Source organism: Phoca vitulina, unplaced genomic scaffold (assembly GCF_004348235.1).
Source record: "Phoca vitulina isolate PV1807 unplaced genomic scaffold, GSC_HSeal_1.0 scaffold8, whole genome shotgun sequence".
Taxonomy (NCBI): domain Eukaryota; kingdom Metazoa; phylum Chordata; class Mammalia; order Carnivora; family Phocidae; genus Phoca; species Phoca vitulina.
This window is the reverse complement of record NW_022589711.1, coordinates 68942277-68956755: the sequence shown is the minus strand read 5'-3', so window position 1 is coordinate 68956755 and position 14479 is coordinate 68942277. Positions and strand designations below refer to the sequence as shown.

Here is a 14479-nt window from a genome sequence, read left to right as displayed (position 1 = left end):
ATGCATTCAGACTAACCCTATGCATTTCTAATGACTTGGTAATTATGAATGTAGGAGAGTTTTAGTTTTATGTGAATTGAGGAAAACTGGTTTAAAAAATTGTTTTGGAAAAGATTTTTTAAAGTACAGACCCACAAGACATTTTGAGTCCCTAGCTTACAGATAGGTCCTCAAAGCCTAATAGCTCCTGTGCCTTTCTGACTGAGTGAGGCTTTTGGGACTTGTTCTAGTACCCCGTGATTTTTATTGGTGCTCTTTGACCTGGCTATTTGTAAAATAGAGGGAATCTTGTTCTATTGTTCTTTTATCTTGTTGAAAGCAATAGGTGAGTTGTAGCAAGTTGTTTTTTCTGTCAGGCCTGTTGCCAATCCAGTTTTCTCAGCCCAACCTCTGAAAATCAAATACCATTATGAATATATAATTATCTTATACAGCTTAAAGTGCAGATACATGAGAAAATCAGATTACTGAAGTTAAATGACTCACAGAAATCAGATAGCCTGTAGTAGATCTTGGATGAAATCTACATCCCTTAAGAAATAATTTGATTTCTTCATTATATATGGGAGAGACATGTGATAGACAGGTATAGACCCTTTCATCTTTATACAAATGACATAAAGGAGAATGTATTGATAAACGACCCTTTTCAGTACAGTAGTACTATAATGGAGATTGCCTTGGACATTCCTGTTGGACTAAAATGTTTATTTACCATAGTTAAGTTCTGACCTTGAAGGCTATTAAAGTATAATTATAATGGTTTATAGAGTAGGTAATATTTGATTAAAACCTCCTACCTAAATGTTGAGAACAATTAACAGACCCTCCCCCTTTTTTTAAATAAACAGGAGATTTCAATTTCTCTTTTTCAGTAAATGACATGACAGGGAAAACCAAAGAATAAAATCCTGAGATTGACTAATTTGTCCTAATTGTCATTAATAGAACATTTCATCCAGCATGATTCGTTTTTGTTTTTTTAATTTCTATGGGCCAACAATATGTTGTTATAAATAAAGGATTGTTCCACAAAAAGGTTCACAGAAGGCTAGTGCATACAACAGTGCTGGCTAGAAAAATGATGAAGACAGCTTTTGTTATAAAGCTTACAAAAGTGTTCATTGTTAGGAGGAATTTTTTTTCCACAGGTCTAAGTATGCATATATAAAATGGATCCTTATAGTATAGTGACTGCCTGTTGTAGAAATTACTCCTACATTTATTGTATCAGACTACATGGCTTATGAAGTCCTTTCCAAATTTATAACCATAATACTGAAGTGCTGTTCATGAAAAATTTTCCTTAAAATACAATCTTTTGAATTACTAGCCACAGGATGGCTAATAATTCTAGAACTAAAATATAAACAGCTAATGGAAAAATTTCATATGTTAGCCACAAGATGGCAGCAAACATTTAACTATGTCCTGAGTTATACTTAAACCACAAAATTCTTTGAAGTTGTGAAATTTTGTTACTAAGAAATATTTTGTAAATTGAGATATTCTCACTGACTTCAGTTGAGCTCTTTCCCACATTTAAAATACTACACATAGTAAATTTTAAAAAGCCCTGAGTTGATGTCTTACCATTTGATAACATTTGCCTTGATAACAAGAAGAGTATTTCTAAATACACACACACACACACACACACAATGTAACAAATAAAAATTTCTTGATTCTTTCAATCAGTAGTTTTTGTCCTTCTGTTACACATTTTGGGTTCCCTAAACAATTGGAGCTTACAATTGTTTTATTCTATACTGTTTCATTCTTCATGCCCATTTATAAATGACATAAGAATTTTTAAGCTGAAATAAAACCTAATCTAATCTCATTATTTTACATGTGAAATTAAGGCCAAGAACATAAAGCTTACATTAGAATCCAGGTATTCTGATTCTTGGTTAAACCCTTTTGTATATCTTTTCTCCCCATGGATACGGTGTCCCATATTCTGTTAATTTCGAATTTAAAGATTAGAGTTTTAATCTGTTGAGAGCTTTATCTCTCAGAATACTTAGGTTTATATTTTTGGTCTCTTGCCAGTATGTAACCTTTAAATGTATGGTCCATACTCTTAAAGTTAATATATTGTCTAAGGTCAGATAGTAACTTTCTGATGCCATTGCAGATTTCTAATCTCAAATATCAAAAGTATAATTTATTAACAAGTGGATTTAAGCAATGTTATTCTTTCACTCCCCCTACTTTGAATAGTTTAGAGGAAGTAACTTGATAATTAAATGCCCAGTGCTACAGTTCAGGTCTTTTACTACTAATTCTTCATATTTCTTTTAAAAATCAAGTTTTTACACCTTAGTCAAATCACTACTGGCTATTTTAGAGTAGCCATATTCATTCTTAGAGATTCTAGTTACAAGTTTAAAAACTAACTACATGAAGAATAGACTGAAAGTAGAACATATATGAGAAGAGTTAGTAATTCTGAGCTGAAGATACTTATAATGGAGTTAATATGATTTGTACTTAATTATTTTGCTGGTTATTAGTCATCCATAATAAGTTGTTAATATAAATATCTGTTATTGGTACTACTTTAATTTGGCCAAAGCAGAAGCTCTGAGCTATAAATATGATTATAGAGCTTGAGGAAATCACTGAGGCGTAAGCTAAGGGTGGGGGGCACCATGATACTAGTTATTTTTTCTTTAGCATCTGCATTTGAGGACTAGTGGGAGAGGAGAGCTTAGGGAAAAAAGGGTCTGATAACTCACATGTGGGTAGGCTCATTAGCTTAAGATGTCAGAAACGCTGGAAGATTTCTTTTGAATTAACACCCATGAATAAATCTGTAGCTGAGATTCAGTTTCTCCTGAAATTAATATTATGTCTTGCAGTGGGAGAAATTGATTACTACTTTCTAATCTTAAACTCTGCAGCTCTGTCTTTAGAACTAGTCTTAGGTACATGTGGATTTGGGGCTTATTGAAGAACTCCTTCCCTTTCTAGTCGTTAATCCTTGAGATATGTTGACTAAATCATGAAATGTTTTTAGAATTATATTAGTATGTTATTAAAAATGAGTTTTAGTTCTGATATAAATTTTATTTTTATTTTATTTTGGAAATATAGAGCAATAGAGTAAGGGTTTTTTTGGAGGGACTTGCTTTTACTGGTACTTACTTTTTAAAAAGTCTGGTATATAATAATGCAGTATTTTATTCTATTAATAACTAATATTTGAGAACATTTATAATATTAATGGAACTTAATCTAAGTTCACCTTTTTTTTACATTTCAGTATTGGATATTATAAAAGATAGTAAAAATAATTATGGTCAAAATTATTTCATCAAAAACTTTAAATGCTTGGTGTTAGTCTTCATACAATTTACTTTTTGACATAAAGTTCTTTGGCTGCAAAAAAGAACATTTGGTTTACTTCACTAATAGGAATATCTTTTAAGGTTGGGCTCGCATCTTCTTGGTATTTCTTCTGCTGTTGATTTTTAGCATAGTTGTCTATGATTGTATAAATGGAGTTGAGTGGAGAGGTACTCATCAGGTTTATTCCAAATAAGAGTACATAACCGATTACTATAGTAATGAGGAGGTAGACAGGCAGTGCAACTGCCCAGTATTTTTGAGGCCAATAGGTTAAGCCTAAGGAGTTTAGCCAAGATTCAGGAATAAAAGCCCACACAAGAGATAGTATGAAGCCAAATTGAGAGCTTAAGAAAAGAACAAAGCCATAAATTGCTCTTTCTGGCAATGGTGATGGTGAATATCCCACCATTTCCCTGTGACTTTAGACAGTCTCAGCGTCCAGTCCCCTGCGGAAGTGCCTGTCTAGGAAGCCTCTGGGGGCAAGAGAGGAAAACCTTGGGGAAAGACCAGGTCACGCCAGTACCCCCAGAGTAAGGTTTTTCAATATTTGGAAGAGAGAATGGGAGCTGTTAATAAGACAAGAAGACTAGTAGAAAAAACCTTGGAATAATGAAGAGAAGTTTCTCTTACTTTACATTTTTGTTTCTGATTTGCCCTATTTACCTTCCTCTGTGTAGAGAGAACTAAAGGAAGTACTTCATCTTTACATCTTAGCAAACAGCTATATTGTCTTCTCAGCCACTAGAACCACCTAGTTGCTTGCTTTTTCAGTCATTCTGCACCCAGAGCTTCTAGAAATGTAAAAGACCTCATATATATCTACCGTAACCAAATTAGAAGTAATTTATTTGTTCATTGAGAGAAAACAGGAAGCCATCTGCTCTCTTTTCAGCTCATAGGTTGTTATTATATGCTTAATAATAGTTAAGATAGCAATAGAAAAGTATCACTTTTATTAGCAACTGCTTAGGGATTTAATTTTATATTCATATTATGAGTTTTACTCTCTAATTTAAATAGAAAAATAATATTTGCACATAAGAAAAAATCAAATAGAGAAAAGTATACTCCAGTAATATGCACCTGTCCCACTAGTCTTTTTTTTAGCAGTGCAACTTTTGATACTTTATCTTTCCAGAAAAAAAGAGTGTAGACACATGGATTTCTGGTTAGATGTATTCCTAGGTAATTTTCTCTCTGTAATTCCATTTATAAATGAGATATTTTAGCTAAGTTGTTTTCTAATTGTTTTGTATGTAGGTTAATCTTTGATATGTATGTTAGTTTTGTAACCAGTCACTTTTGTTAATTCTCTTATAGCTTCTAATTGTGTCCTGCCTAATTCTATTGGATCTTTCAGTGTTTAATTTTTTTTAAGATTTATTTATTTATTTGAGAGAGAGAGAGAGTGCAGATGAGCAGGAGGGGCAGAGGGAGAGGGAGAGGGAGAGACAATCTCAAGCAGACTCCATGCTGAGGGCAGAGCCCAATGCGGGGCTCAATCTCACAACCATGAGATCACGACCTGAGCCGAAACCAAGAGTCTGACGCTTAACTGACTGCACCAACCAGGCACCCCTTCAGTGTTTCATTTTTTAAAAATGTCTTGGGTTGATCAATTTAGAGTGAGCATTGATGAATTACTTTGTACTTTGAAAACAAAACATTGTGAAGGAAAAGATATTTGTGTCAAAACATCCTTTTTCTGAATTTGCTTCTGTATCTAGGAACATAAAATACTTCTATCAAATAGGTTTTTAATATATATATTTGTTGATTGAATGAAAGCAAATTTGAAATGAAATCAAATGAAACTAAAATTGAAAATGAAATGAGAACAAAATCAAATTCATAAAACTAAAGTTACAGCTGTGCTTAGTTTATGGTGTCATATGTATAGCAATGTAGGAAATGTGATCCCTCTGTTATAAGATGTAGGAGATGTTAATGCAGAACCTTGCAGGTGTATGTGAATGGGGATAAGGGAGACTCAGGGATAGGCAGAGCTTGAATCACAGTCCTAACTACTTGGTTTCTCATAGATTGTCAAGAGATGTTAACTATTCAGTTATTTCCAGTGATTGTCTAGATAATTAACAAAAACCAATTGAAAAGTATTAGAACTTGTAACAGCTTAGTTTAGCCAAATAAAAAATAAATACATGCATATTAATAGTTTTTCTTTCTTTTTTTTTTAAAGACTTATTTATTTTAGAGAGAGAGCGCGTGAGAGAGCGTGGTGGGGGGAGGGCACAAGCAAAGGAGAGAGAGTCCTAAGCAGATTCCCCACTGAGCATGGAGCCCAACATGGGGCTTGATTTCATGACCCTGAGATCACGACCTGAGCCAAAACCAAGAGTTGGAGGCTTAACCAACTGCACCATCTAGGTGCCCCTCAGTAGTTTTTCTCTATGCTGGCAGTAACCAACTAGAAAGTATAGGAAAGGAAGACACCTCTTTCCAATAAAACTTGGTATAAATTTAGGAAATTTTAGTATAAATCTAGGAATAGCCTTGTAAGAAATAAATGAATGTTTTCTATTTTAAGAAAACTATATAATACTTTACAAAGAAATCTATGATGTTCCTAAATGAGAATGCGGACTAGCATGAAGATGTCAATTCATTGTAGTTCTTATAAAATCCTACAGGAAATTTTGGATTTTGACAGAATGATTCCAAAGATAATTTTTAAAGAAAAAGCAACAATAAAAAAGTAAAGAACAGTACTTCTTTTATGAGATATTACATTGTATTTTTAAAGTTACAATGATCAGAACACTACTGCACAACGAAAAGAATAAATGTTCTTGAAATAAGACTTTATTGTATGATAAATATAGTACTTTAACAATTTAATAAGATTGTTAACATATGGTGCTACGATAGTTGGTTAAATACATAGGAAAAATTACATGTATATCCTAACCTTATATCCATATAAGTTTATAGGTAGATTTGCGAGTTAGAAGTGAAACCATTTCAAAAACCTGTAAGAAAATGTAGGTGTAGGTGGTGAATGTTGAATCTGGTTGTTTTTTTTTTTTTTTTTTTTTGATGTTGAGTTTTAGGCATTCTCTATATATTCTGGATATTAATCCTTTCTCAGATATATCAGATAAATGATTTATATTTTCTCCCATTCTGTGGATTGCTACCTATTTTATTGATAGTGTCTTTTGCACAATGTTTACCAATTTTTGTGACATCTAATTTTCCTGTTTTTCTTTTGTTGCCTCTGCCTCTGGTGTTATATCTAAGATAGCACTGTTAAATCTAGTGTCTTGAGGCTTTCGACCTATGTTTTCTTTGTCTTCTAAGAGTTTTATAGTTTTTAGCTCTTATATTTAGATCTTTGATCCATTTTGAGTTAATTTTTGTGTGTGCTGTAAGGTAAGGATCCAACTTTATTCTTTTGCCTGTGGATATCTAGTTTTCTTAGCACCATTTGTTGAAAAGACTGTCCTCCTCTTCCTATTGAATAGTCTTGATGCCCTTGTCAAATCATTTGACCATATTATATGAGGCTTTATTTCTAGGCTCTCTATTCTGTTTCATTCTATTTCTATTCTGTATCTTATGCCAGTACAGTACCATTTTGATTATAGTAGTAGGTGTTTTTTTTTTTTTTTTAAGATTCATTTATTTTAGAGAGAGAGAGAGTGTGTGAGGGGGTGGGAAGAGGGGCAGAGGGAGAGGGAGAGAGAGACTCTCCAGCAGCCTCCCCGCTGAGGGAGGAGCCCGACGTGGGGCTCAATCCTATGACCCCAAGATCATGACCTGAGCTGAAATCAAGAGTCAGATGCTCAACCAACTGAGCCACCCAGGTGCCCCTTAGTAGTAGGTTTTTAAACCAAGAAGTTTGAGACTTCCAACTTTGTACTTTTTTTCCAGGATTGTCTTGGCTATTTGGAGTCACTTGTGATTCCATATGAATTTTGGAATGAATTTTTTTTTTCTTTGCAAAAAACTCACTGGGATTTTGATAAGGATTTCATTGAATCTGTAGATTGCTTTGGGTACTATTGACGTGTTAATATTAAATCTTCCAATTCATGAACACAGGATGTTTTTCCATTTATTCATGTATTTTTTAATTCCTTTCAGCAACAACATTTTGTAGTTTACAGTGTATGTCTTTCATCTCTTTAAGTTTATTCCTAAGTATTTTATTTTTTTGATGTTACGATGTTTATTTCTTAATGAGAAGAAAGTAGAGGCACTTTGTGTTAAAAAATAATGAAATAATAAAATTAATTCTCATATAATCAGTCTTTTATCATCTGCTCATTAATAGTAATTCCTTTGAGTATCTAACAATAATGGAAAAAAGCCATAATACACAGCTAATTGAGAAATGTGATATAAAACTGAATAGAACCACTCTAATTTTGTTAAAGTAAAACATTTATGCATATAAAAATATATGTAAGAAATATGTTTAAATGTAAATAGCAAGTGGCCAGGACACTTGTGGGTAATTTTTCTTTCAGATTTTCTATAGTGGAAGTGTGTGTGTGTGTTTTGTTTTTGTTTTTGTTTTTTGACTCAGGAAAAAAATTATAACATTTTAAAAAGTTACTGATGATTACAAGTACTGTTACCTGATTAAGATTAGGTAAGTGACTGAGTCTTTCAGCAAGTGGACGAAGTGGAAAGAGAGGGTCTGGAGCAGGCAGGGCAGACTTGCTTGTTTTAAGAAGCTTTGGCAAAACCAAGCCTGTCTATGTGGATGTCAATGGCAGAGAGCCAAAGCAAGCATTTATAATTGTAGAATATAATATTTAAGACTATTTGTTTGCAAGGGGGTTTAACGTTTTATTTCAAAGGACTACTGTGCATTATCTTGTTTCATGACTCCTGTGGGTTAAGTATACAGGTATTTTCTACATTTTGCATATGAGAACATTTTCAGAAAAACCAATATTCACAAGGTTGTATAAATTCTCTCTAGCCACAGAATGACAGTGGTGGAGGATAGTCTTAATAGTGCTAGACTAGTGGGGAAACTTACTGATTCATGACCTAGATCTATAAATTTTGAAGTGCAGATTGGTTATAGGAGTATGCAAAGACATTTTGTCTCACTTGCTTTTTTCAAAAAGCCCAAATGTAATTTGAGTAAGTGATATTTTGGATTACTTGGAGATTAGTTGTCTCATTTAAGGTTAATTTTGATCAGTGGTTCTTGGCCTATCTGAAATCTTTGACTCCTTTTAGAATGTAACATAAACTATGAGCCTACTCCTCAGAAAACTGTCCTTTGCATTTATGCACACATAGAGTTTTGCACATGATTTCAGGGAGGTTGCTTACCTCTTATTTCTATCCATTGCCACTCCTAGGAGCTCTTGATCATAGGTTCAGAACCTCCAATTTAGAATCCATTTAGATGTTGGTAGAGGAAGAAAGAAAAAAGGAAAAGTCTAAGTTTAATTTGAGATTATCTCAAGGAAATTGTTTCTTGGTTTTGGTTTTATAGCAGACTTTATACTTAAGCATTATGTCCACTAAGGTTCTAACTTGTTGGTTTTAGGGTTGTTAAAAAGATTTTATATTGAGTTCTTTTTTCAGTTGCTTTGGTGTCCATAGTCCTTGCAATGAATTTTTCATTTAGTGAATGCTAATTTTTTTGCCGTCCTTAAATTAGTATATTTCGGAGTTGAAATTATGTCAAGCATATAAAAAACCTGAGTAGCTTCATTTGTATATACTCCCATGTGCTTATTAGAGCTTTGATTTTAGAAACAGTTGTGTATTTTTATTTTGTTTTACTTAGTTATTTTATTTTTTTATTTTTTTAAAGATTTTATTTATTTATTTGAGAGAGAGAGAGAGAGAGAGAGAAACAGCATGAGAGGGGAGGGGTCAGAGGGAGAAGCAGGCTCTGCGCTGAGCCAGGAGCCCGATGTGGGACTCGATCCCAGGACCCTGGGATCATGACCTGAGCCGAAGGCAGTCGCTTAACCAACTGAGCCACCCAGGCACCCTTATTTATTTTAAAATAATAAAAAAGTATTATTTTTTCAACAGGAGAATCTTATTTACAGTGCTGATCCAGAATCCTTTGAAGTAAATACTAAAGATATGGACAGTACATTGAGTAGAGCATCTAGAGCAATAAAAAAGACTTCAAAAAAGGTGAGTCTTAGTGAGCTTATTATTTAACATATCTCCAAAATGTATTTTTCAGAGTATATTAAAATAATATTGCTATAAACACCAGTATAAGGATAGTTTAACACAGCTGTTTTCTTGGTTCTAGGAAACAGCCCATAGAGATAATAGTTTTAGTTCAGCAAATCCTTTTGCACAGTAATTATAACAACTTGTTATCCCTCCCATTCTTGTTATAGTGATGCTTCTATGCCCCATGCTTCACTAGAAATGTACTGGTGGTGGTTTAGATGTAGATATATGTACATTAATCTTAAATATTGCCTCAGATAATTTTCAGCAAAGGGCACTGACAGAATTGGGAGACCTGGGATCTATTCCTGACCATAAATATGTTTCAGTCTTCTAATGATGAAGATCACTTCCCTTACTTTATCAGAGTTGAGGACTATGTAAGAAGGTTGGTAATGGGGCTATTTATTTATTCATTTAAATGGAGCATGGAGCCCAACATGGGGCTTGAACTCATGACCCTGAGATTAAGACCTGAGGCAAAATCAAGATTCAGATCTTAACCGACTAAGCCATCCAGGCGCCCATATAATGGGGCTTCTTAAAAGTAGAACTAGAATTTTAATAGTTTGAGCAAAATTTGCAGCCATCATCTACAATTTTTTGTTGTTTTCTTTGCTTTTGAGGGGAGGCTTTCTACTTTAACCATCTTTGTATCTTCCAGCATTTAATGTGTATGATGTATACTAGATAAACATGTTGAATGATTCAAATGAGCTCTTTCACTTTTTTAATAAATAAATTGAGGTTCAAGTGGCCTTGGATTAAAGATTTCACAACTAAATTTTAGCAGAATCCAATAAAAACCCAGGTTTCTAATCTCCCAGGCCAGGTTTTTTCCTCCTGCTTTCTTTCTCCCTTTGGGCTGTAGTGCTTTATGATTGCAGGGTGGAATAGTCTTATCTACAATGTACTACTTCATCTTCTCATTGTTTTGTCCAAAGAAATTCCAATTCTGACATATACTATTTGTAGAAAAACTTCATGTATATTTGGCATTGTTTATGTTCTTATCAGTTGTATTAGATTTATGTATGCTTAATTAATTGGGACTCTTTTTAACTCTAGGTTACAAGAGCATTCTCTTTCTCAAAAACTCCAAAAAGAGCTCTGCGAAGGGCCCTTATGACATCCCAAAGCTCAGTGGAGGGAAGAAGTCCTTCCAGCAATGACAAGCATGTAATGAGTCGTCTGTCTAGCACATCATCATTAGCAGTAAGTGACTTTGATCTAATGGGCTAAATGACTTACTCACATTTATGGAGTTGGTATGGAATTTGTTAACTTTTTGAAGATGGAAGTCTTAATAACTCTCTTTTTTAATCTCTAAACTTTTAGCCTCTTTATTGGGTAAAGGTAACTGAGAAAAACTTCACTTAATGAACTAGAGACATACTTAGTGTATAGTTTGATGTGAAATTTTATTGGGATTGAGACACATTCAAAAATCTAAGAAAAGAAACATGTAAATAATGATGGTTCTGTTTATGGAGATTGGCTCTAATAATATAGCTGAGATAGAGGTTGTTTTGTTTTGTTTTGTTTTTTTTAACTATTTCTGTGATGAGTAGAATATAACCTCTGAAACTGAAGGATGATATGGATTCTGAATTCATATGTGTATATTTTTAAATATTTCCTGAATAATTCAAATTCCTAGTGATATCAGAATTATTAGATAATTAATATTAGGGATATTTCTAACATTTATTATTGTCTCTAAGTATGTGAGTGATGCATCTGTTCTTTGTAAAATTATTATTGATCTAACCTACTAAGGTTAAGAAAAGCAAGTGACTGTCCCTTCTTAGTTGTGTGTCCTTCAGCAAGTTTCTTATTCTCTTCTTATCCTCATTTTTACAGCTGAGGAAAAAAGAGGTTAATAGTACTTAACCATATAGTGTTACTATAAGGACTAAACACACACACGCACACAATGTGATTATCTAATGAGAGGCATGAACTCTGGAACTCACATGTTCAAATCCTGGCTCTGCTATTTGCTAGCTGTATGACTTTTGGGAAGTTATTAAAGATCTCTCTGTTTCAATTTCACTATCAGTAAGATGAATTTAAAGTAGTAGTTGTAAGGATTAAATAAGTTAATATATGCAAAATGCTTTGAACAGTTCCTGGCACATAGTGAGTGGCCTGGTTACTTTTTATTATATAAAATTTATAGATAAGGTACTTAATACTCAATAGCTCTTATTTTTTTAAAAGCCAGTTAAGTCTAAGTCTTAACTCAGAGACTTAGAGTTGAATCTATGAGTATATTTATACAAATTTTGGAGGAAGGTTAACCTTCCAATGGGAGGGAAGTTGTGCTTGATAATATAAATATATGCCAAGAAATTTGATAAATGAAAATGAATTAAGATGGACAAAATGCAGTTAGGCCAAAGTACTGTCCCTTCTTTATATCCTGCATCTATATAGCTATGTAACATTATAAGCATTGCTTTTCAAATGAATGTAATTTGATTTTACAGAAAATTTTTAGAAAATTATTTATGGTTTTGTCACTTTTATGTAGATAATATAAATAAGAACTACCTAAAATATCTTTAAGACATTCATGTCCTCTTCTCAATTGCTTATTTCCGTTCTAACAGATTGTCCATTCTGTTTCCACAAGCAATATAATTGGATTTACTAAGCATGTTTATGTACAGCGCTCAAACTCTACTGGTGGGCGCTCTCAAAACTCCTGGTTTCGATCTATCCGTCATTCTGCCTCACGAGCTAGTTTTTCAGAGATACTAGAAGGAACTGTTGATTTTTCAAATTTCAAAAAAAGTCCTATCCAAGTCATCTTTGACATTTGTGAAGAATTAGGAGATATGCCAACCAGTAATGGAAACAAGCCTCGTGAAAGTTTAATGTGAGCTTATTAGCTATTTGAAATTTGTATTTGTGAAAAAAGAAAGCATTCTTTTTTCACTGAATCGTTATTAGGTGGGTGGGGACTTTTAAATTCACACCTTTATAACTGCTTTGAATTCACAACAGTTTAGGCTTAATAGAGTTTCCTTGTGTATTGACACATAAAAATATTTTTTACTAGGTAATTTATTCTTAAGTCCAGAAAAATTCAATCCCATTAGAAATGTTCCTGTTTATGAAAATGATCGTTTTAAAGAATAGTAATAATTTTGATGTAAAGTAGATTTTTATTCCAAATCTGATTCTTAATCTTAGATTTATGGCATTTATATAAAATTCATGCTTTTTAATATGGCAAATCATAAACGTTTTACTTGAAGAAAATGTAAGCTTTTATACTATCTACTTAAATCATCTTTGTTATCACCTGAATGGTAATACTTTACCAACCTAGCTCTTTAAATACTACATTTTACTACCTTGTTGATGAGAACTTACAGCCAGCTACCTTGTTGGCTCTAAGTTTAGTTACAGTTAGACATTCATGTATGTTAAAATAAAGCAGTAACTTTCTTTATAATTCATTTTGATTTACACCTGCTCTTCAGTTTTTGGTGTTCTTGTGCATGTTCCTTTGTTGTTATTGAAAATTCTGATGATATTTAACTTTGACCTCTGAAACAATAAATTTAGATAGCTTAGTAACTTAATAATCTCTTATCAGAATTGCTGCTATTTTGCTATGGATTCCACACATAACACAGAAACTCTCTAGGAATGTATGACCTTTAATTTTAGAGAATTTTTTTTCGTGAAGTAATTTTACTCCTCTTAATTTTGCTTTATGATTAAGAAACCACTAGAGTTTGTCTTTTTACCTCAAAAACTTACTAATTTATAATTTTTTTAAAGAACCTGAAACAGTCTTTAATATCACACAGAAATACCCTATTAGCAGTAAACCAGTTGAGTTAATATGTAGTTAACTAGTCTGTCCATTTGTTTTTTTGTTTTCAGAATGCTAAAATAGTTTTAATTATGTTTTCTTCCTATCCCCTTCCCCTAATTTAAATTCTTTTATTTAAAGAGTTTAGAATTTTCAGATGTTTTAAAATTAATTGTTGTGTTAATTTGTAAAATAATATGCATGATGCTAAACTATTTTAAAATTTTTTAAAAGAAAAATTTAAATATAAAAGTATTTGTCTTATCTTTACAGGGTATCCCATCTCCCTCCCTTGTCAGCTTGCCTTCCTTCTTTGAAAGAAGAAGTCATACTTTAAGCAGATCTACAACTCATTTGATATGAAACTTAAAAAATCTTAATTTATAGCAACTTATAAACACTTCATACTCAAATAAGAAACTGACTTAAATGGTACTTGTCATTAGCACTCGGTGAAAGCTGGAAAGAATATAGGTAACACTAAAACTATGTCATTTGATTTTCTTCTTGGAAGAGTAAGGTTAACCTCTTAGATATTTTGAGTTAATTCATGTAAAAAATTATATTGATTTTGATGTAATTTTTCTCTTTGCTCAAATCCTTCATTCGAAGACCAATAATTTAAGTTATTCATGATATTAGTAGCTTTGCAACTTGATAATAGTAAATAAATTTTATTGGTGGATGCCAAATACTGCTGTGAATCTCTCTGTATAGTGTCCATGAATGAATTTTTGGAAATACCTTATTTGTGTATCTCAATTTGTGAAGAAATTAAGTGATATCACAGAATGTACTAGATAAAACCCCTGCACAGATTTCTGGTTAGTAGTGGGGACTTGTTTCACATATGCTGTTTGAAGTAGTTATTTAGCTGCTCCTGTTGCAATTTATTTTATTCTCAAATGTTGTCAAGATCTAGAGTGTGGATTTTAAAAGATTTGCCCTTATTAACAAGAATAATAGTTAAAGGACATGGTTCCAAAATACTTTTGCAGATTGAGGTAAGAACAGAAAGATTAAAAAATAATGTGTATTTTGACAAACATGGTATTGGTGTATACTTGTAACTTTTTCAGGGGCCATATATTTTGGGTGATT

The 14479-nt window shown here is 32.6% G+C and overlaps 2 protein-coding genes across 2 annotated transcripts in view; one reads left to right on the top strand and one right to left on the bottom strand.

Annotated features, from left to right (window-relative positions):
• The window catches only part of ECT2 (epithelial cell transforming 2), a 60474-nt gene extending 46770 nt beyond the window's left edge, over positions 1 to 13704 (top strand). Inside the window, 5 exon segments of the mRNA XM_032407197.1 lie at positions 9391 to 9498; positions 10615 to 10761; positions 12162 to 12338; positions 12340 to 12430; positions 13652 to 13704. Of these exon segments, the coding sequence (XP_032263088.1) occupies positions 9391 to 9498; positions 10615 to 10761; positions 12162 to 12338; positions 12340 to 12384 (477 nt within the window). The 3' untranslated portion in view covers positions 12385 to 12430; positions 13652 to 13704.
• On the bottom strand, positions 3319 to 3766 carry LOC116634062 (phosphatidylinositol N-acetylglucosaminyltransferase subunit P-like). Its single transcript, XM_032407200.1, has one exon. It carries the CDS (start codon positions 3764 to 3766, stop codon positions 3362 to 3364), a length of 405 nt encoding a protein of 134 aa, XP_032263091.1. The 3' UTR covers positions 3319 to 3361.
• Positions 13705 to 14479: the final 775 nt, after the last annotated feature.